Source organism: Carcharhinus amblyrhynchos, chromosome 7 (assembly GCF_965287045.1).
Source record: "Carcharhinus amblyrhynchos chromosome 7, sCarAmb.v2.hapA, whole genome shotgun sequence".
Classification (NCBI taxonomy): Eukaryota; Metazoa; Chordata; class Chondrichthyes; order Carcharhiniformes; family Carcharhinidae; genus Carcharhinus; species Carcharhinus amblyrhynchos.
In genome coordinates this window covers 5598770-5619941 of record NC_137330.1, presented here as the reverse complement: position 1 = coordinate 5619941, position 21172 = coordinate 5598770, and the positions used below count along the sequence as shown (strand labels likewise).

The window sequence follows — 21172 nt, the reverse complement described above, 5'->3', positions numbered from 1 at the left end:
GAGCTTGTATTAGTATTAGGAACTATGATGTTGTTGCTATTACACAGACTTGATTAAGGGAAGTACAGGATTGGCAGCTTAACATCCCACGACACAAATGTTTCAGGCGGGATAAGGGGGATGTAAAAGAGGTGGTAGAGGTTGCACTACTGGTTAAGGAGAATATCACAGCTGTACTGCGGGAGGACACCATGGAGGTTTCGTAGAGTGAGGCAATATGGGTAGAGCTCAGGAATAGGAAGGATATAGTCACAACATTGGGGGTTTACCATAGGCCAGCGGGAGACACAGGAACAGATATACAGGCAGATTTTGGCAAGGTGTAAAAGCAAGAGGGTTGTTGTGGTAGGAGATTTCAACTTCCCTTAGATTGACTGGGATTCACTTAGTGATAGGGACATGGATGGGGCAGAGTTTGTAAGGAGTATCCAGAACTGTTCCTTGAAACAGCACGTAGATAGCCCAACTAAGGAAGGGGCTATACTGGAATTTGGGGAATGAGCCCGGCCAGGTGGTCAATGTTTCAGTAGGGGAGCAGTTCAGGAACAGTGACCACAATTCAGGAAGCTTTAAGGTACTGATGGATAAAGATATGTGTAGCCCTCAAGTTAAGGTGCTAAACTGGGGGAAGGCTAATCACAACAATATTAGGCGGGAACTGAAGAATGTAGACTGGGAACAGATGTTTGAGGGTAAATCAACATCTGGCATGTGGGAGGCTTTCAAGTGTAAGTTGAAAGGGATTCAGGATCAGCACATTCCTGTAAGGATGAAGGATAAGTATGGCAAGTTTGGGAACCTTGGATAATGAGGGATATTGTGAGTCTAGTCAAAGAGGAAAAGGAAGCATTTGTCAAAGTTGGGAGGCTGGGAACACACAAAGCAAGTGTGGAATATAAGGAAAGTAGAAAGAAACTTAAGCAAGGAGTAAGGAGGGCTAAAAGGAGTCATGAAAAGGCATTGGCCAGCAGGATTAAGGAAAATCCCAAGGCTTTTTATACATATATAAAAAGCAAGAGGGTAACCAGGGAGAGGGTTGGCTCACTCAAGGACAAAGGAGGGAATCTATCGTGAAGCCAGAGGAAATAGGTAAGGTTTTAAATGAGTACTTTGCGTCAGAATTCACCGAAGTGAAGGACTTGGTGCATGAGTTGGGGAAGGGTGTGTAGATATCTTGAGTCATGCTGAGATCAAAAAGGGGGTGATACTGGGATTCTTCAGAAACATTAAGGTAAATAAGTCCCCAGAGCCTGACATGATATACCCCAGAACACTGAAAGAAGCAAGAGAGGAAATTGATGGGGACCTGAGAGAAATCTTTGTATCCTTGCTGGCTACAGGGGAAGTCCCAGAGGATTGGAGAATAGCCAATGTTGTTCCTTTGTTTAAGGGTAGCAAGAATAATCCAGGTAATTACAGGCCAGTGAGCCTTACATCAGTGGTAGGGAAATAATTGGAGAGGATTCTTCGAGACAGGATTTATTCCCACTTGGAAATACGTGGATATATTAGTGAGAAGCAACATGGTTCTGTGAAGGGGAGGTCGTGTCTCACGAACTTGATCAAGTTTTTTGAGGAAGTGACGAAGATGATTGATGAGGGTAGGGCAGTGGGTGTTCAGTAAGACCTTTGACAAGGTCCCTCATGGCAGACTGGTGCAGAAGGTGAAGTCGCATGGGATCAGGGGTGAGTTGGCAAAGTGGATACAAGACTGGCTCAGTCAAAGAAGATAGAGGGTAGCAGTGGAAGGGTGCATTTCTAAATGGAGGGCTGTGACAAGTGGTGTTCCTCAGGGACTTTTGCTGTTCGTAATATATATATATATATATATAACATAAAAATGATTTGGAGGAAAATGTAACTGGATTGATTATTAAGTTTGCGAACGACAGAAGGGTTGATGGATTTGAAGATAGCGATGAGGACCATCAGAGGATACAGCAGGATATAGATCAGTTGGAGACTTGGGCGGAGGGGTGCCAGATGGAGTTCAATCTGGACAAATGTGAGGTAATGCATTTTGGAAGGTCAAATACAGATAGGAAACATACAGTAAATGGCAGAATCCTTTAGAGTATTGATAGGCAAAGGGATCTGGGTGTACAGGTACACACGTCACTGAAAATGGCAATGCAGGTGAAGGAGGTAGTCAAGAAGGCATATGGCATGTTTGCCTTCATTGGCCGGAGTTCTGAGTTTAAAAACTGGCAAGTCATTGCAGCTTTATAGAACCTTAGTTAGGCCACACTTGGAATATAGTGTTCAAGTCTGGTCGCCACACTACCCGTAGGATGTGGAGGCTTTGGGGAGGGTACAGAAAAGATTTACCAGGACGTTGCCTGCTATGGATGGCATCAGCTATGGGGAGAGGTTGGAGAAACTTGGTTTGTTCTCACTGGAATTATAGAGGTTGAGGGAGTGACCTGATAGAAGTCTACAAAATTATGAGAGGCACGCACAGAGTGGATAGTCAGAAGCTTTTTCCCCAGACTGGAAGAGTCAATTAGTAGGGGGCACAGGTCTAGGGTACCAGGGACAAGGTGTACAGGGGATGTACGAGGCAGGCATTTTACACAGAGGGTGGTGGGTGCCTGGAGCTTGTTGCTGGGGATGGTAGTGGAAGCAGGTACAATAGTGACTTTTTGGGGCGCCTTGACAAATACATGAATAGGATGGGAATAAAGGGATATGGTCCCTGGAAGGGTAGAGGGTTTTAGTTCAGTTGGGCGGATGGTTGGTGTAGGCTTGGAGGGCCGAAGGGCCTGTTCCTGTGCTGTAGTTTTCTTTGTTCTTTGATTATACCTCTGCCTTCCAAATGCTGAGCTATCAAATCCTTGATAATAGACTCTAGCAACTTCCCCATTAGCCTCACAGTTCTATAGTTCCTTGTTTTCTCTCTGCCTCCCTTTCTGAATAGTGGGCTTACATTAGCTACCATCCAATCTGTAGGGACCAATCCATGGTCCAAAGAATTCTGGAAAATGACCAGTCTACACGTTCATCTTTTTTGGCCTCTTTTCTAATCCTTGCAGGTCAACAAGTTCCTGTAACAGGAGGACGGACACTACCATGTGACTGTGCAATACCACTCACACCTGTATCTTCAGCAGGGTTGGTCTTGCTAGTTTCCAGTTGATAGAACTCTCCACTGGCCACAGGAAAAATAAAAAAAACAATGTAACCCACCCAGGAGCCTCTGCCCAATTAGTTGATGCAGATAAGCACCGACAGTTTCTTCTTGTTTCTCTGATTTGGGATTTGTGTGGTTACCATTGCCATTTTCAGTTGTTTCAGGGGCATGGGGTCCACCAGCAAATATGCTCAAATCACTTAAAAGAATCATGACAGACGGGAGGGAACTTTACTTTCAGAACTTACACGCAAATGTTTCCTGTGAAGGTGATGTGAGGACATCGGTGTGGCTTACACATCACTGCGACCACAGCAATCTACGGACAGAGGAGAGAGGGTCTGTAAGAGGCAAATAGTAACAGCAAGTTGGGTATAACCAAACTGTCGCAGAGGTCAAGATGGAACCCAGTAATCCAGGACATGATGCCCAGAGTGATGTGCTCAGCACTCCCCTTGTCCCACCCTTGTGGCGTCATTCTCATCCCTGGATGAACGAAATTGCTAAAGCAAAATAGTACAGGTGAGGGAAGTCTGAAAGAAAAACAAAATGCTGAAAATACTCGGCCGGTCAGGAGGGAAAACAGAGTTCCAATCAGAATCGAAAGGCTAGCCGAGCATTCCTGTTCGCTGTAAATAGTTAGGCAACATCTGTCCCAGGAAGTCAGACAGATACACTTTGCAACAGCAGGTATGGTGTTGAAATTCTAGTAATTACTAGACCATTAATCCAGATGCCCAGGGTAATGCGTTCAAATCTCATCATGGTAAATGGTGATATTTGAATTCAATAAAAATCTGAAGTTAAAGGTCTAATGATGCCCATGAAATCATCACTGATTGTCGTAAAAAAGCCATCAAGTTCACTAATATCCTTCAGGATGGAAAGGGCAGTACGGGGGCACAGTGATTAGCACTGCTGCCTCACAGTGCCAGGGACCCAAGTTCAATTCCGGCCTAGGGTTACTGTCTGTGTGGAGTTTGCACATTCTCCCCGTATCTGTATGGGTTTCCTCTGGGTACTCTGGTTTCTTCCCACGGTCCAAAAGACGTGCTGGTTAGGTGCATTGGCCATGCTAAATTCTCCCTCAGCTGTATAGGGCATTGGTGAGGCCACAGCTGGAGTACTGGGTGCAGTTTTGGGCGCCGCACTTACGCAAGGATATTTTGGCCTTGGAGGGAGTGCAGAGGAGGTTTACTAGGCTGATACCAGAGTTGATGGGGTTGAGCTATGAGGAGAGACTGAATAAACTAGGCTTGTACTCATTAGAGTTTAGAAGAATGAGGGGAGATCTCATTGAGACATATAAGATGATGAATGGGATGGATAGGATAGAGGTGGAGAGACTCTTCCCGCTCAGAAAGGACAGTAGGACTAGGGGGCACAGCCTCAAGATAAAGGGGGGGCAGTTTAGAACGGAGTTGAGGAGGAACTTCTTCACTCAAAGGGGTGGTGAATCTCTGGAATTCTCTGCCCATTGAAGTGGTGGAGGCTACCTCGCTAAATATTTTTAAGACGCGGGTTGATGGGTTTTTGATAAGCGAGGGGATTAAGGGTTATGGGGAGAGGGCAGGAATGTGGAACTGAGCCACGACAGATCAGCCATGATCTTATTGAATGGCGGGGCAGGCTCGAAGGGCTAGATGGCCTACTCCTGCTCCTATTTCTTATGTTCTTATGTACCCAAACAGGCACCAGAGTATGGCAATTAGAGGATTTTCACAGTAAATTCATTGCAGTGATAATGTATGCCTATTTGTGACACTAATAAACTTTAAACTCTTACCCCGCTGGCTGTCCTGATGGGTTTCGCTTTCAGTTTTGGTATCAACACCTTTCTGTACTGAGGGGGCACAGCCGCAATGATGTCCACAAGGCGAGGTTGTGAGGTCAGTCCATACTTTGATGAGGTCTTGGTTTTCACTCTTAAATAAATGAAGGTGGAAGCATAAATAAATAGACAGGACAAAAACTAACATTCAATAGCAAACTGAAGCAACTAATCCCACTGGGACCAGTATATCCCGTAGCTTTTTAACAATTCCTTTCTGGGTTGTGGGCATTACCGGTTATAGCAGCATTTATTGCTCATCCCAAATTGCCCTTAAGGAGATATTGGTGAGCCGCCATCTTGAACCACTGCAGTCCCTGTGGTGTAGGTACACCCACAGTGCTGTTATGAAGACAGTTCCAGGATTTTGACAAAGTACAGTGAAGGAATGGCAATATATTTCCAAGTCAGGATGGTGAGTGAATTGGAAGGGAAGCTCCAGGTGTCTACTGCTCTTCCTAGATGGTTATGGTCACAGGTCTGGGATGCTTGGTGAGTTATGTATTCATGAACAGTCAGATTGGGGCTCTAACTCGCTGCAGGAACCATCCGCAGGCCAACATTAGCACAAAGCAATTCATCAACCACAGATGCCAGGAAAAGCCTTCTGCCCAAGGGATCCAGCTACCAAACTCTTCAAGAGCAACTTGTGTTTCCTACTCCAACTGCTGTCAGTATCAAGAATCCTGGTTCTGAAATCTTTGCCTTCTTCTAATTTTGGTTTTATTCAGCATCTCCAGTGTTGATCTGAAATCATTCCATTATAATCACTCCACCATTGGCAGTCACACCTTTAGCCACCCAGGTGTCAAGGTCTAGATTTCTCTCCCACACCCTCTCTGCCTCGCTCACCTTCTTTAAAATCCATCTCTCTCAAGGAGATTTTAGTCACCTCTCTCAAAATCTCCTTTTGTATTTTGGTTTCTATTTTTGACTGATTTACATTCCTCTGAAGTATCTTGGGATGTTTCACTGTGTTAAACGCAAGTTGTTACTATACAATACCGAGTAGTAATTAGTGATTAGGGTACATATAGTAATTGTAATACACATCTGATTAATTAAACATTTCAATGTTTGGAGTTCCGCTTGTGGAACATCTCAAACACTGACCCTGGATTGGATGGGGAGAATATCTGGAAGCAGATGATTGTGGAATGAGTGATCCGACCCCAATTGTGAAACTAAAGCAACAATCCAGCAGGAGGGATCAGGACTGTACAAGAGCAATGCAGATTATCCTGCCTGCTCCAGAGTCCAGACTACCTCTGGTTGCTGTTGGCTGAAAGTGTGCAATTGGACATGGGCACTCTCGGAACTTTTGCACTTACAACAAAAACATCTCATGGTTAAAATCCAACCTTAGCTTACTTAGCAAGCAACCTCTGATTGGTTGTTCTCTTCTCAACGCCTTGGTTACTGTTCTCCTGCAAAGAACTTTTAGCAAGGAGTGGATCAGACAAAAACAGCAACATTTAAAATATGGGAGGAACCAGGCAAGTTAGAACATGGGCGTTGCTGGCCATCCAGCATTTATTGCCTATCCCTAGAGTCAACCACATTCCTGTGGCTCTGAAGTCAAATATAGGCCAGACCAGGTAAGGACGGCAGATTTCCTTCCCTAAAAGGACATTAGTGAACCAGATGGGTTTTTCTGACAATGGTTTCATGGTCATCAGTAGATTCTTAATTCTAGATTTTTTTTATTGAATCAAATTCCACCATCTGTCTTGGCAGGATTTGAACCCCGGTTCGCAGAACATTAGCTGGGTTTCTGGATTAACAGTCGATCGATAACGCCACCAGGCCATCGCCTCCCCCACATATTAGAATGAGTGCAAAGCAAGAAGATGAGCAACCTGCTACTCTAGCCTCCTGGCAGAAAGTCTCATTGTAATTCTTATCTTCAGTTGGTGGCCTCGACAGTGTCCATGGCACAGACAACATGTGATCATTCAAAGCTTTTTTGTTTTGTGTTTGAATCATCTAACTGTGCTAATTGAGCAACCTTGCACAAAGGTTTTACTGCTTAAAAAAACTGAACTCTGATTCTGAGTTAAAATGATAAAGGGTTGGATATGATGGATGGGGGGGGAACTCTCTCCTCTAATAGGAATGAAACCAAGAAAAACCTCTTCGCAAAGCGGAGAGGAAATCAGGACCTCTCTTCCCCAAAAAGGCTTTACCTCTAGGAGTCAATTAAAAATTTCAACCTTAGATTGATAGAGTATTAGAGATTAGAGAATTGAGATGGGTAAATGAAGTTGAAGTGCAGATGACCCACAATCTAATTCAATTACAGAACAGGCTCAAGGGGCTGAATACTCATCTCTTGTTCTTATGGGGCTGTACTGAATTCTGCACTATCTTGTTAAGATCGCTAGAGGCTTCAAATCAGCTGCGTGCAAGTTAATATTGGCAGAATCAAAACTTCACAACAGTACCACTTTGTACCAGTTTAACCAGTGAAGGACAACATGAAGGTGATATGAGACTACAGGACTGATATCTGGGCCTTTCATAGAATCCTTACAGTGCAGAAGGAGGCCATTTGGCCGATCAAGATTGTACCGACAATGATGCCACCCAGGCCCTATCCCCAGTGCCCCATGTATTTACCCTGCATGTCCCCCTGACACTAAGGGGCAATTTACCATGGCCAATCCACCTAACTTGCAGATCTTTGGACTGAGAGGGAAAACCGAAGGAAACCTATGCAGACATGGGGAGAATGTGTAAACTCCACACAGGCAGTCACCCGAAGCCAGCATTGAACGCAGGTCCCTGATGCTGTGGGCAGCGGTGCTAACCACTGTCCCCACCCCCATGATGGAGGAGCTGAAGAGGATACTAAAGCAAAGTTAAAGTTTATTTGTCACAAGTAGGCGTACAGTCACACTGCAAGGAAGTTGCTGTAAAAATCCCCTGGGGTGATATCTGGGCCTTATTTACCCTCCTAAACAAGCCGTCAGATGTGTTCTATGTCAAAGTTCTGCTTGGTAACCTCTGTCGTGCTGCTTAAGCATTTTGAAATTAAATCAAGATGAACAGATAGTTTAGTGCAGACACTTACTTGTTTAGATTGACATCCTTCCCTTGCTCGTGTGCCTCAATCAGCTGCTTGAGGACATCAGCAATTGTCATCATCATCCGCTCAGCATGGCTGAACTCCACTGTAAGAGAGGGCAGATGTTAACTACTTGCTCTTCCAAAGCAACTTTAATGTGGAGGAACTCTCCAAAGGCATTTCATACAGCTGTAATCAGACACGAACAAACCGCAAGCTAAACATGACTCCTGGTGACCAAAATCCCAGTCAAAAAAGGATCTTAGAATCCAAAGGATCCCTACAGTTCAGGACGTGGCCATTTGGCCCATCCAGTCTGCACCAACCACAATCCCACCCAGGACCTATTCCCATAACCCCACATATTTACACTGCTAATCCCCCCGACACAAGGGTAATTTAGCATGGCCAATTCACTTAACCGCACATCTTCAGGGGGAGATACAAGTGGGAGGAAGAAAGCTTTAGGGAGGGAATTCTGGAGCTTAGGGTCGAGAAAGCTGAAGACACGGCCGCCAATGATGAGGCAAACAGAATTGGCTAGGGGTGGAATAAGGGGACGGAATCACAGAGGGAAAGTCTGGAGAAGGTGTAGGAGTGGACGGTGTAGGGGTGGAGGAGGTCGCAGAAATAGGGAGAAGCAAGGCAAGATTTGAACTTGAGGTTGAGAGTTTTAAACTAGAGAATTTGGTGGGTTGGGAGTCAAGGTTGACAATCTTGAGGGTGATTTGCGAGTAGGATTTGATTCATGATAGGAGACAGGACAGGATAACAGAAATGAAATGGGAGGCTGGTCAGAAGAACACTGGGATAGTCAAATCGATGGGTAATAGAGGTATGGATGATGATGTTGAGATAGGGATAGAGAAATCTGAAATCCATAGGTCAGTTAACCTGACATCATAGTCAGGGAAACTCTGCCATTAATTACCAAGGGCATGGTTACATAGCACTTGGAAAATCACAATATGATTAGGCAGCGTCTTTTACGAAAGGGAAGTTGTATTCAACTAATCTATTTGAGTTTTTGTTGCTGGCGTCCCAGTGAATGTTTGGATTTACAGAAGGCATTCAACAGGACACCACATAACAGTAGGGTTCATGGTGCTGACAATATTGGCATGGATTGATAGAAAAGAGAGCACATGAAAACACGTTACTTTCAGGATAATAGGTAGTAACTTATGGAATGCTGATTGTGGGTCAGTGCTTGGACCTCAGCTGTTTACAAACTACTTAAATGTGGGAACTGAGGGTTAACTATCCAGGTTTGCTGACGATACAAGGTTAGGTGGGGAAGTAAGCTAGGAGGATGAAACAGGGGTTGCAAGAATACATTGACCGATTATGTGATCACACAAGGTAGCAGACGGAAAATGTGAAATTACCCACTTTGATTGGAAGAATGGAAAAGCAGGATTATTTTGGTGAGACAGTAAATGTTATCAATGGAACTTGGGGGCTCCTGTATACAAAGCATAAAGTTAACTTGCAGGTTCAGCAACATTCGGTAAAAAAAAATGTACGTTAGCCTTTATTGTAAGAGGGTCAGAGTACAAGAGGTAGAAAGTCTCGCTGCAAGTATATAAGGCTTTGCAAGACCGCACTTGAATACTGGACAGTTTTGGACTCCTCGCCTAAGGAGATGTATATTTGCGCTAATGAGTTGCAACAAGGCTCACTAGATTTATTTCTGGGATAGAGAGGAATATTTTATGAGGAAAGATTGAGTAAAATGAGCCTACGTTTTTTTGAATTTTACAACAATCTCATTGAAAAAGACAAAATGCTTAGACAGTTTTATACAAAGAGACCGTTTCCCCTAGTTGGAGGTTGTAGAATTTGGTATTATTGCCTCAGGATAAGGGATCAGCCATTTAAGACTGAGATAAGGAGTAATTCCTTCATTCAGGAGATTGGGAATCTTTGGAATTCTCTAAGAGGTCTACTGTGGATATTCAGTCGATGTTTACATTTAAGGCAAAGTTTGATTGATTCCACTTGTGCCCCAAAATCTAAGGTTATGGGGATAAAACAGCAAAGTAGAATCAATGCAGAAGTTCAGCCACGATCACATTGCGTGATAGAGTAAGCCTGAAGGGCCATACAGCCTAATTCTGATTTGATTTATTGGGGTAGTGAAAAATATTGTTTCTTGCACACTATACATACAAAGCATACCGTAAATAGAAGAGTGGAGAATGTAGTAGCTACAGCTAGTCATAGCTTTAGCTAGCGTGTAGAGAAAGGTCAACTTAATATAAGATAGGTAAATTCAAAAATCTGATGGCAGCAGGGAAGAAGCTGTTCTTGAATCGACTGGTATGCAATTTCAGACTTTTGTACCTTTTTCCCAATGGAAGAAGGTGGAAGAGAGGTATGTCGGGGGTACATGAGGTTCTTGATTATGCTGGCAGCCTTTCTGATGCAGCGGGAAGTGCAGATCAAATCGATGGAGGGGAGGCTGGTTCGAGTGGTGGACTGGGCTTCATTCACAACACTTTGTTGTTTCTTGCAGTCTTGGACAGAGCAGGAGCCATACCAACTGGTGATACACCATAGAAAACATTCTTTCTGGTTGTATCTGTAGAAGTTGGAGAGAGCTGTAGTGAATATGCCAAATTTCCTTAGTCTCCTGAGAAATTAGAGGTGTTGGTGGGCTTTCTTAACTATAGTGGCCACATGGAGGGATCAGAACAGGTTGTTGGTGACCTTCGATCATTTATACTTCATTCCCATTGACACAGACAAGGCATGCCCTCCACTACACTTCCTGAAGTCAATGACTAGCTCCTTCGTTTTGTTAACATCGAGGGAGAGATCATTGTCGTCACACCAGTTCACCAGATTCTGTCTCTTTCCTGCACTGTGTCTCGTCATTGTTTGAGATCCAACCCACAACGGTGTTGTCATCAGCAGGCTTGAAAATCGAATTGGAGGAAAATATGGCCATACAGTCAGAGATGTATAAGGAGTATAGTAAGGGGATGAGGACACAGCCTTGTGGGGCACTGGGGTTGAGGATGATTGTGGAAGTGTTGTTGCCTATCCTTACTGATTGTGGTCTGTGAGTTAGGAAGTCTAGGATTCAGTCGCAAGGGAAGGGGCCAAGTCCTAGGCCACAGAGCTTGGGGATCAGTCTCGTAGGAATAATGTTCATATTTCTTATTTTCTTTTAACAAAAACTCAGCATCTCACCTTCACCATCCTTCTCTCCTCCATCCCTTAGAATCACCAGTTAATTCCTAATTGTTATCTTAACTCTCTCCATACATACACTGGGATGCTATACAGAACTGGTTAAATGACTGAAATAATAATCTGGAGATTGAGGTGAAAGATCAAGAGAATGAGTTCAAATCCCACCATGCCAATTTGAGAATTGGAATGCTTTTGCAGGTTGCGTTTCCAGAATACATTGCCAAAGTAAAAGTGAACATGAAGCTGCCAGATATTTGTAAGACCTCTCAAATTCAACCAATGTCCTTTTTTTTTGGAAACCAATGTCCTTTAGGGAAAGAAATCGTCCCATCTCAAATGGTCTGTGTCTTTACGTGGCACTGGCATGGTTGACTCTTAATCCTCTGTGGCCGCCTAGCAAGTCACACTGCGATGCAGTCACAACCACTTTCACAAGGTAATCAGGTGTGCAGAATAAACTTGTCAACGGACACCCATGAACCAAAAGTAAATATTAAACAATTTCCCCCCTGCTTCGGCCTTCCCAACAGGTAGTCACAATCAATTGGATTCCAAGCCCTGGCCTTATTTTAAGTTCCTTAATGATATGAAATTAAAGGAAGCGTAGTGGAGAACATGCCTCTTTATCCCAACGAGGATGAAGTGGAAATGTCAAGAACATAAGAAATAGGAGCAGAAGTAGGCCATCTAGCCCTTCGAGCCTGCCCCGCCATTCAATAAGATCATGGCTGATCTGTCGCTGCTCAGTTCCACTTTCCCGCTTTCTCCCCATAACTCTTAATCCCCTCTCTTATCAAAAACCCATCAACCCGCGTCTTAAAAATATTTAGCGAGGCAGCCTCCACCACTTCAACGGGCAGAGAATTCCAGAGATTCACCACCCTTTGAGTGAAAGACCTTCAGGTTTTTAAATGTCCAGACCACCAACAACCTGTACTGGTCCCTCTATGTCAATGCTGAAGTTAAGAAAGCATACCAATGACTGTGCTTTCTCAGAAGGCTAAGGAAATTCAGCATGTCAGCTCCAACTCTCATCAACGTTTATAGATGCACCATAGAAAGCGTTCTTTCTAGTTGTATCACAGCTTGGTATGGATCCTGCTCTGTCCAAGACTGCAGGAAACTACAAAAGGTCATGAATGCAGCCCAATCCATCATGTAAATCAGCCTCCCATCCACTGATACTGTCTACACTCCCCACTGCCTCAGCAAAATAACCAGCATAATTAAGAATCCCACGCATCCCGGACAATCTCTCTTCCACCTTCTTCCGTCAGGAAAAAGATACAGAAGTCTGAGATTATGTACTAACCGACTCAAGAACAGCTTCTTTCCTACTATCGTCAGACTTTTGAATCAACTTATCTTGCATTAAGTTGATCTTTCTCTACACCCTAACTATAAGTGTAACACTACATTCTGCACTGTCTCCTTTCCTTCTCTATGAATGGTATGCTTTGACTATATAGCACACAAGAGACAATAGTTTTCATTACGTTATTACATGTGACAATAATAAATCAAATCAAAATAAAATCAAATGGAATGTGTCAGGCAGGTTAGAGCCGTACAGCACGGAAAGGCCATTCAGCCCATCGAATCTGTACTGTCCATGTTTACCACTAGAGTCACACTAATCCCAATTTTCCAGCATTTGTCTCATATCCTGTTGTGAAGTTTTATCTTCTCATTTTAAAGGCTGTAAGATGTGCAGCATCTTTATTAGTTACAATTGGCGACAGGAGATTTACCACAAGCCGCAAACTGCAAAACAGGCCGGAGCTTCCCCGTCTCAGCTTCCCACAGTGACTGCAGACGGCCAGGAGCCCCCACCCCCGTCCCCGCCCCCGCCCCCACCCCCACCTCCACCTCCCCATCCCCGTCCCCGTCCCCGGGCCCGGGCCGCAGCAGGATAGAAGCCCCACCCTCCTTCCTCCCTATCTCCCCGGGCTACACCAACCTTTCCTCCGCGGTTTCCCCATCCCGGCTCCAAGAATTGGGCAGCCGCCGTAAATCAAGAGCTCACTGCACGGCACTGACGTGAAGTTTACAACTAGATGTCGCAAAACGCCTCGCGGTTGGAGACCCGCGGCTGGTTCACGTGCTCAGATGGCAGGGCGGGTTTAGGGTTCAAGGGGGCGGGGTTTGGGTGCAGAGGCTCGGTTTTGGGGGCGGGGTCAGGACAGAGGGCGGGGCTTGGGCTCGAGGCCGGGTTTCAGCGCAGGAGGCGGGGTTTTGGCTCAAGGGACGGGAGGCTCGGGATCAAGGGCGGGGCTTAGTCTAGGGGGCGGGGTCTGGGTTCAAGGGGCGTGGTTTGTGCTCAGCGGGCGGGGACTGGGCTCAGGGGGCGGGGTCTGGGCTCAGGGGGCGGGGTCTGGGCCCAGTGCAGAGTGGCACAGTGGTTAGCACTGTTGCCTCACAGCAAGAAGTCTCACAACACAGGTTAAAGTCTAACAGGTTTATTTAGCAGCAAAAGCCACCAGCTTTCGGAGCGCTGCTCCTTCATCAGGTAAGTGGGAGTTGTGTTCACAAACAGGGCATATAAAGACACAAACTCAATTTACAAAATAATGGTTGGAATGTGAGTCTTTACAGATAATCAAGTCTTGAAGGTATAGACAATGTGAGTGGAGAGAGCGTTAAGCACAGGCTAAAGAGATGTGTATTGTCTCCAGACAGGGCAGTTAGTGAGATTTTGCAAGGCCAAGCAAATCGTGGGGGTTAAAGATAGTGTGACATGAATCCAAGATCCCAGCTGGGGTCGGCCTCATGTGTGCGGAACTTGGTTATCAGTCTCTGCTCAACAACTCTGCGCTGTCATGTGTCGTGAAGGCTGCCTTGAAGAATGTTTACTCCAAGATCAGAGGCCGAATGCCTGTGACCACTGAAGTGTTCCTGAACAAGAAGAGAACACTCTTGCCTGGTGATTGTCAGCGATGTTTATTCATCCATTGTTGTAGCATCTGCATGGTCTCCTCAATGTACCATGCCTCGGGACATCATTTCCTGCAGCGTATCAAGTAGAGAACGTTGTCTGAGTTGCATGAGTATGTACTGTGTACCTGGTGGATGTTCTCACGTGAGATGATGGCATCCATGTCAATGATCCAGCACACCTTGCAGAGGTTGCTGTGACAAGGTTGTGTGGTGTTGTGGTCACTGTTCTCCTGAATGGTCTGTTTGAGGATGTGCGGTTGTTTGAAGGCAAGAAGTGGGGCTATGGGGATGGCCTTGGCGAGATGTTCATCTTCATCAATGACATGTTGAAGGCTCCGGGGAAGATATTGTAGATATCCGGGGAATTATTGGATGATGAAGGGTACTCTGTCTGCCATGTCCAATTTTGCCTTCTGAGGAGGTTGGTGCGGTTTTTCGCTGTGACACGTCGGAACTGTCGATCGATGAGTCGAGCACCATATCCTGTTCTTACGAAGGCATCTTTCAGCATATGGAGGTGTCTGTTGCAATCCTCCTAACTGTCCCTTTACAACAACTCCTCTACAAACGACCTTCTGGTAGTAGTGACTGCATGTATGCAAATCTTACCTGAAACAGCCAATCAGCGTCACCTCTCTGCTGCCCTCACCTGGACGCTTGCCTTCACATGAAGGATGGAGGGTGTCTTCCAGAGGTCCACCTTCTGGAATGAACAGAGCAAACATTCCCACGGAAGGAATGAAATAAATTCCTGGTGTTCAAATGAAACAGATGGGTTGTCAAAAAAAAACACAACTTCAAAAAGTGCAAAAAGTGAATCAAATGGAGACAACCAAGTACCAGAAACACAGAGTACTACAATTTCAATGCCAAACCAAGAGTGATAGCTCAAAGCAACTGGAACCACCATTCCTCCAAATATGACAGGACAAGATCTGGTAAAAGTTTCAAGCCCTCGTACAAAGTCAAAGATTTGAGTCAGGGAGAAGAAGTCGCACGTAGATTAAATATTACATTGTAAATACATTTGGTTAAGGACTGAGGGGTGAGGGCGGGTGATGTAGTATAAGGGTGTTCAGGCAGAGCAAGGGTTAATATGGGACTGGAGAACAGTACTGTGCACGTTAGTATGTAGAGAGCCACACAATAGTAGACTGTGTAGATTCGAGTCTGGAAGGAGCCAGCGTGAAGACAGCAGCCATGCATGGCAGTACCTTGGCTATGTTTAGTTATGGGTTACCAATAAACAGTTCATGTTCAACTATGCAAGCCTCCAGACCTCTTAGTGAGAGACCAAACAACATTACACCACTAAACTGCAGTATCAACCTAGAGGAATGTTTGTGTGCACACTTGAAAAAAAGTTAAATTAAATTGAATAGCCCGTCCTAGATGGAAAGGACTGCATGTGCTCTGGCAAGGAACTTGCATTAGCACAATTACCAGGTGGTTTCGGCTGTGGCTGGCTTCTAGAGCAAATTGGAAGAGAAACTCAGTCACCTTATAAATTATTGTTAAAGGAACTGATAAATTGATATGGCTGTCTAAAAAAAAACCCCTATCAGATGTTACTCGGGGCTCTCATCATGGTGAGAGCTTCTAAAAAAAAAGTTAATTACTCAGTTTTTAAATAACTTGCCTCCATCAGTCGACTTTTGAGCTGGGCGAATTTAGTTAATATTATCCTGAAAATGTTAAAGAAAAGGAAATTGTTGGACTCATTTTTTCTGAAAGAACTGGAGGATGAGGAAGTAAGTTTTTTAGGTATTGTCTATTCTAAATTATGTTTCATGTCAGCTAATCTTGATTTGATTTATTATTTTCACATGTATTATACAGTGAAAAGTATTGGTTCTTGCGCGCTATACAGACAAAGCATACCATTCATAAAGAAGGAAAGGACAGGGTGCAGAATGTAGTCTTACAGTCATAGCTAACATGTAGAGAAAGGTCAACTTAATATAAGGTAGGTTCATTCAAAAGCCTTGAAGGCAGCAGAGAGGAAGCGGTTCTTGAATCAGTTGTGGAATGTGATCTCAGACTTTTGTATCTTTTTCCTGATGGAAGAAGGTGGAAGAGAGAATGTCCGGGATGCGTGGGGTCCTTGATTATGCTGGCTGCTTTTCCAAGGCAGCAGGAAGTGAAGACAGAGTCAATGGATGGGAAACTAGTTTGTGTGATGGACTGGGCTATATTCACAACCGTTTGCATTTTCTTGCGGTCTTCGGCAGAGCAGGAGCCATACCAAGCTGTGATACATCCGGAAAGGATGTTTGCCATGGTGCCTCTGTAAAAGTTGGGGAGAATCGCAAGTAGACATGCGGAATTCCCTTAGCCTCCTGAGAAAGTAGAGGTGTAATTATTATCATTGAATAATGCTGTTTATTTAATAGGCAACACTCCATAGTCTGGACCAGGAATGGAAGCTGTCCGGAATCAGACAGATTTTCTTTAATAGACTGATTGGTGAAGTTGGAACCCTCGGTTGTGAGCCTGGCCAGTTAATCTGGCCAAGCTCTGTCACACTTACACCTACTGGGGATCTGGTAGTTAAAGACAGTGGAAATGACAGGATTCAGGTCTTCAGCCCTGAAGGACTCCAGAAACACAGCTTTTCCTACGAATCTGGTCCAGTAAAATGCCTGGGGGATATTAAAGCTACCAGAGATGGAAGGTTACTAGTTACCAATGGAGACAAAGCAGTCAAAGTGTTCACTGGGGAAGGACGATTAATCCATCAACTAACAACACCAAATGTCAACTACTTCTATGGATTAGCAGTGTTGCCCAGTGACGAGGTGGCAGTAACTGATTGGTCAGGAGGAGGGAAAGTTCACTTTATGAGTGTGGATTGGAAGGAACGGAAAATTCTAAAAATGGACGTGATCGAAGGATTTTACAGACCCACCTGTATGGCAGTTAGTAAGGTAGGTAAACAGTTTCAGAATATCAGTGAAAGATGTCTTTTAAATCTGTGTTTTAACCCACATAAGCCAAAGGTAGAAGTATCTTGAAAGATGGCTCCATGATGTGTTTGGTGGTGGATTAGTTGGTTAAGGTGCCCTGCCTTGTAAACAGGAGATCCTGGGTTTGAATCTCAGCACAGCCTTTTTACAGGCCCAGCCCCAGATACACTCCATCCTTTTTAGGGCGCATGGTGACACAGTGGTGAGCACTGCTGCCTCACAGCTCCAGAGACGTTCGTTTCCTGGCTTGGGTCACTGTGTAGAGTTTGTACCTTCTCCTCGGATCTGCATCTGGGTTTCCTCCAGGTGCTCCGATTTCCTCCCACAGTATGAAAGACGTGATGGTTCGGTGCATTGGCCGTGCTAAATTCTCCTTCAGTGTACCCGAACCAGGTGCTGGAATGTGGAGACCAGGGGATTTTCACAGCAACTTCATTGCAGTGTTAACGTAAGCGTACTTGTGACTAATAAATAAAAGTAGAGTTTATTTATGGTCACAAGTAAGGCTTGTATTAACACTGCAATGAAGTTACTGTGAAATTCCCCTAGTTGCCACAGTCTGGCGCCTGCTCGGGTCAATGCACCTAACCAGCGTGTTTTTAGGAATTTTAAAACTTTAATTTGCCTTGCTCCTCTGGTCTTGTTGCTGCTCCTTTCTGGTTACTTTTTTATCCATTTTCTGGATGTGGAACAATATGACCTTTGATTAGACATTAGATCCCATTGGAGCTACTGGCCTTCTGATTGGCTGGACTGAAGACTGAACTTCCTCCCCATCGGCCATTAAATGGCTGTGGGATGAGTTGGTCAAGTGAACTTGGACTTGACCACAATACTGTGCGGGACAGGGACCTGACTAGCAAAATATTCAGCCTCTTAACTTTGTTTCCCTCTCCACAGATGCTGCCTGACCACCTGAATATTTCCAACATCTCCTGTTTCGATTTCAGATTTCTCATATCTGTAGAATTTTGCTTTAGAATCGGGCAGGACAGCGGCACAGTGGTTAGCACTGCTGCCTCACAGCGCCAGGGACCAGGGTTCAATTCAGGCCTTGGGTGTCTATCTGTGTGGAGTTTACACATTCTCCCTTGTTTGCGTGGGTTTCCTCCGGGTGCTCCGGTTTGCTCTCACCCTCCAAAGATGTGCAGGTTAGGTGGATTGGCCATGCCAAATTGCGCCTCAGTGTCAGGGATATTAGCAGGGTAAATATTTGGGGTTACGGGGATGAGGCCTGAGTGGGATGTGGCTGGCGCAGACTTGATGGGCTGAATGGCCTCCTTTTGTGCTGTGGGGATTTTATGATGATTCTATGAATAATACTGGACTTCCTTTATGAACATATCTCTGTGTCCCATGCTTACCTTTTCTTTGTCCCCTTTTTGTTACAAATGTAGTGATGCTCATTTCTTTAACAGGATGAAGATATCCTAGTTACTGAAGGACAACTATTTGGCCCACATGTGGGTAGATGCATAAAAATTATCGGTAAAGAAAGGGTCACCCAGAAGAAAATTGGACCAATATATGGAAGTAACTTCGATTTTATGAATCCATCTGGGATATGTGTAGATGAAAATGGAAATATTCTTGTTGCTGATAAAGGACAAAACTGTGTTGTGATGTTCAATCCAGATCTATCTCTCACTGCAATTGTAGTGAAGCAAGACCTTCAAGGACCCTGTGGCTTGTGTCTGACACAGCAAGGGTATTTAGCTGTTGCAGATTGCTATCACCACAATGTGAAGATTTACCAGTACAGATGAAGATTCACTGAGAATACTATCTCCCATGGTATGGTGGGATTACATTGGCTGGTTTCTTTTGTCATTTTATGACTGGACTAAGTGTGCCTGTTTTGAGACTGCAGATGGCTTTAAATTGTTCTCGAAAAAAGATCTACTATGAAATCGTTTAATTTTATGCTTGTTTCTTTGGCGTGAGATGAGCAGATTAAAAATTAGAAGCGTGCAGTCGACAGATGGAAAGCAGGATGTTGCTTGGACTCAAGAATGGAAAAATTGGATTGGCCAGGGTTTTCTTTGGAAGAGGAGGCAGAGGGGGAAAACCTAACTGAAGTATATAAAACTGGAGGGTCAAGATAGTAAATAGGGAGGTCGTCTTCCCCTTTCATAAGGGTTTAGCACCCGGGGCTTAGATTTAGGCAAAGAGTCTGAAGGTTTAGAGGAGAAAAAAGATAGAATCATAAAATCTCTACAGTGCAGAAGGAGGCCATTTGGCCAATCGAGTCTGTACCGACCACCTTTTCCCATTACCCCACACATTTACCCTGCTAATCCCTCTCAAAATAGGGTCAATTTAGCACGGCCAATCAGCCTAACTCTGACATCTTTGGTCTGTGGGAGGAAACCGGAGCACCCAGGGGAAACCCACGGAGATACGGGGAGAATGTGCAAACTTCTCACAGACTGTGACCCGAGGCTAGAATTGAGCCTGGGCCCCTGGCGTTGTAAGGCAGCAGGCCTTAGAGCTGCTAAGAGATGCAAGGGGAAATACTTTCATCTAGAGAGTGTAAGACTTACTGCCTGAAATGTTGATAGAAGCAGAAGCCCTCATATTAAACATATGCTAGGGATAAGTGACAAGGCTCCCAAGAACCAAATAGAAGGATTAGGCTGGATGGCTCCATATTGCCCAGCACAGACATGATGGGCCAAATGGCCTTCTTCCCTGCTGTAAATTTCCATGGTGCTGTAGGATGTGATCAAGTTCCACTGCTTTCAGTTCCTAATCTGAACCATATCGAGTAGGAAACTACCGAGCCTTCAACACCACCCATCAGAGGCAAGAGCAAGTGCGAGGGGCATCACATTTAGCTGTGTAGTTAATAGAGGGCTGGAAGCCAATGGTGGCACAATGGCACAGTGGTTAGCACTGCTGCCTCACAGCGCCACAGACCCGAGTTCGATTCCTGGCTTGGATCACTGTCTGTGGGGACTCTGTGCATTCTCCCCGTGTCTGCATGGGTTTCTTCCAGGTGCTCTGGTTTCCTCCCACAGTCTGAAAGATGTGCTGGTTAGGTGGATTGGCCATACTAAATTCTCCCTCACTGTACCCGAACAGGCACCGGAGTGTGGCGACTAGGGGATTTTCGTACTAACTTCACTGTGATGTTAATGTGTCACTAATAAAATTGAATTTAAACTTGCCAGCTGTATGCATCAACTCCAGTATTCAAAGAAAGAGCTGTTACAAAAAGACAAAGAAGCTCACTCAAATATGCCCAGGGAAAGGGTCAATTCTGAATATCATCCCTAGCATTTGACAGGAGAGTAAACTAAAGAAGTAGGGTATCTCCCCAGATATACTGGACATCAAAATGATCAGCATCACTGCCAAACTGATCTTCATGCCTGACCCTTTGATCTGTGGTCACACTGGGCAAAGTTTTCAAACCTACCATTAAAATTATGCTTATAATAGAAAAAGTGAAAAAGCATATTAAAGAAAATTTGGCAGTCACATTTTTTCTTATTGTTAATGTTGTAAAGGTTCACTTTTATCCGCTGGCTGGTCAAGCCTCATTGCCATCCTTTTCGGCGGTAACCCAAGTTCAAATGTTTGTTGATGACTGCAAATTGGTGATTGATTGTAAATCTTCAGTGTTGAACGAGTATCTGGAGTGTTCAAAATCTTCTCCTATTTGATTCTATTTGTACCCCTAGTCTATGATAGATCTGACCCACAAGCAAAGTGTAATGATGCGCACTCACAGACACTGACAGGGACACAAATTCTATTTATTAATAAAGAAAAACTGCACAGAGGTGAGCTGCCTCCCCCCGACTGCCCCACAATCCCTCCATGGCTGGAATTTTACCGGTACACCCGCCTTCCAGGGGTGGGTGAGTTTCGGAGAATAACATTCTCCATTGGCCCCGGGATCTTAGGAACCTTGGGCGGACGTGCGGGTAAAGTTTCACCTCATGTCTTCTAGGTGCCTTCTGCTTAAGGTCCAACCACTGGGGAGTGGGGTGGGGGAGGGGGGGTGGACAATTACTCATTGTCAGCCTCAATTG

At 44.8% G+C, this 21172-nt stretch overlaps 2 protein-coding genes across 3 annotated transcripts in view; one reads left to right on the top strand and one right to left on the bottom strand.

Moving 5' to 3' along the window:
* Positions 1–13287, bottom strand: part of elp3 (elongator acetyltransferase complex subunit 3) — an 88057-nt gene extending 74770 nt beyond the window's left edge. Inside the window, exons 1-4 of the mRNA XM_080191856.1 lie at positions 13190–13287; positions 8035–8134; positions 4917–5055; positions 3379–3449 (exon numbers count right to left, since the gene is read on the bottom strand). Coding sequence (XP_080047982.1) covers positions 3379–3449; positions 4917–5055; positions 8035–8134; positions 13190–13211 — 332 coding nt within the window. The 5' untranslated portion in view covers positions 13212–13287. The remainder of the gene's footprint in view (positions 1–3378; positions 3450–4916; positions 5056–8034; positions 8135–13189) is intronic.
* A 1772-nt stretch (positions 13288–15059) lies between these two features.
* Positions 15060–20874, top strand: LOC145345411 (E3 ubiquitin-protein ligase TRIM32-like). Of its 2 annotated transcripts, none has more exons than XM_080193229.1 (3): positions 15060–15104; positions 16560–17093; positions 18551–20874. In XM_080193229.1, the coding sequence occupies exons 1-3, from the start codon at positions 15087–15089 to the stop codon at positions 18896–18898; spliced, it is 900 nt and encodes a 299-aa protein (XP_080049355.1). In that variant the 5' UTR covers positions 15060–15086; the 3' UTR covers positions 18899–20874. The 2 variants fall into 2 exon arrangements, with proteins under 2 accessions (XP_080049355.1, XP_080049354.1); XM_080193228.1 differs by lacking the exon at positions 15060–15104 and adding an exon at positions 15776–15917.
* Positions 20875–21172: the final 298 nt, after the last annotated feature.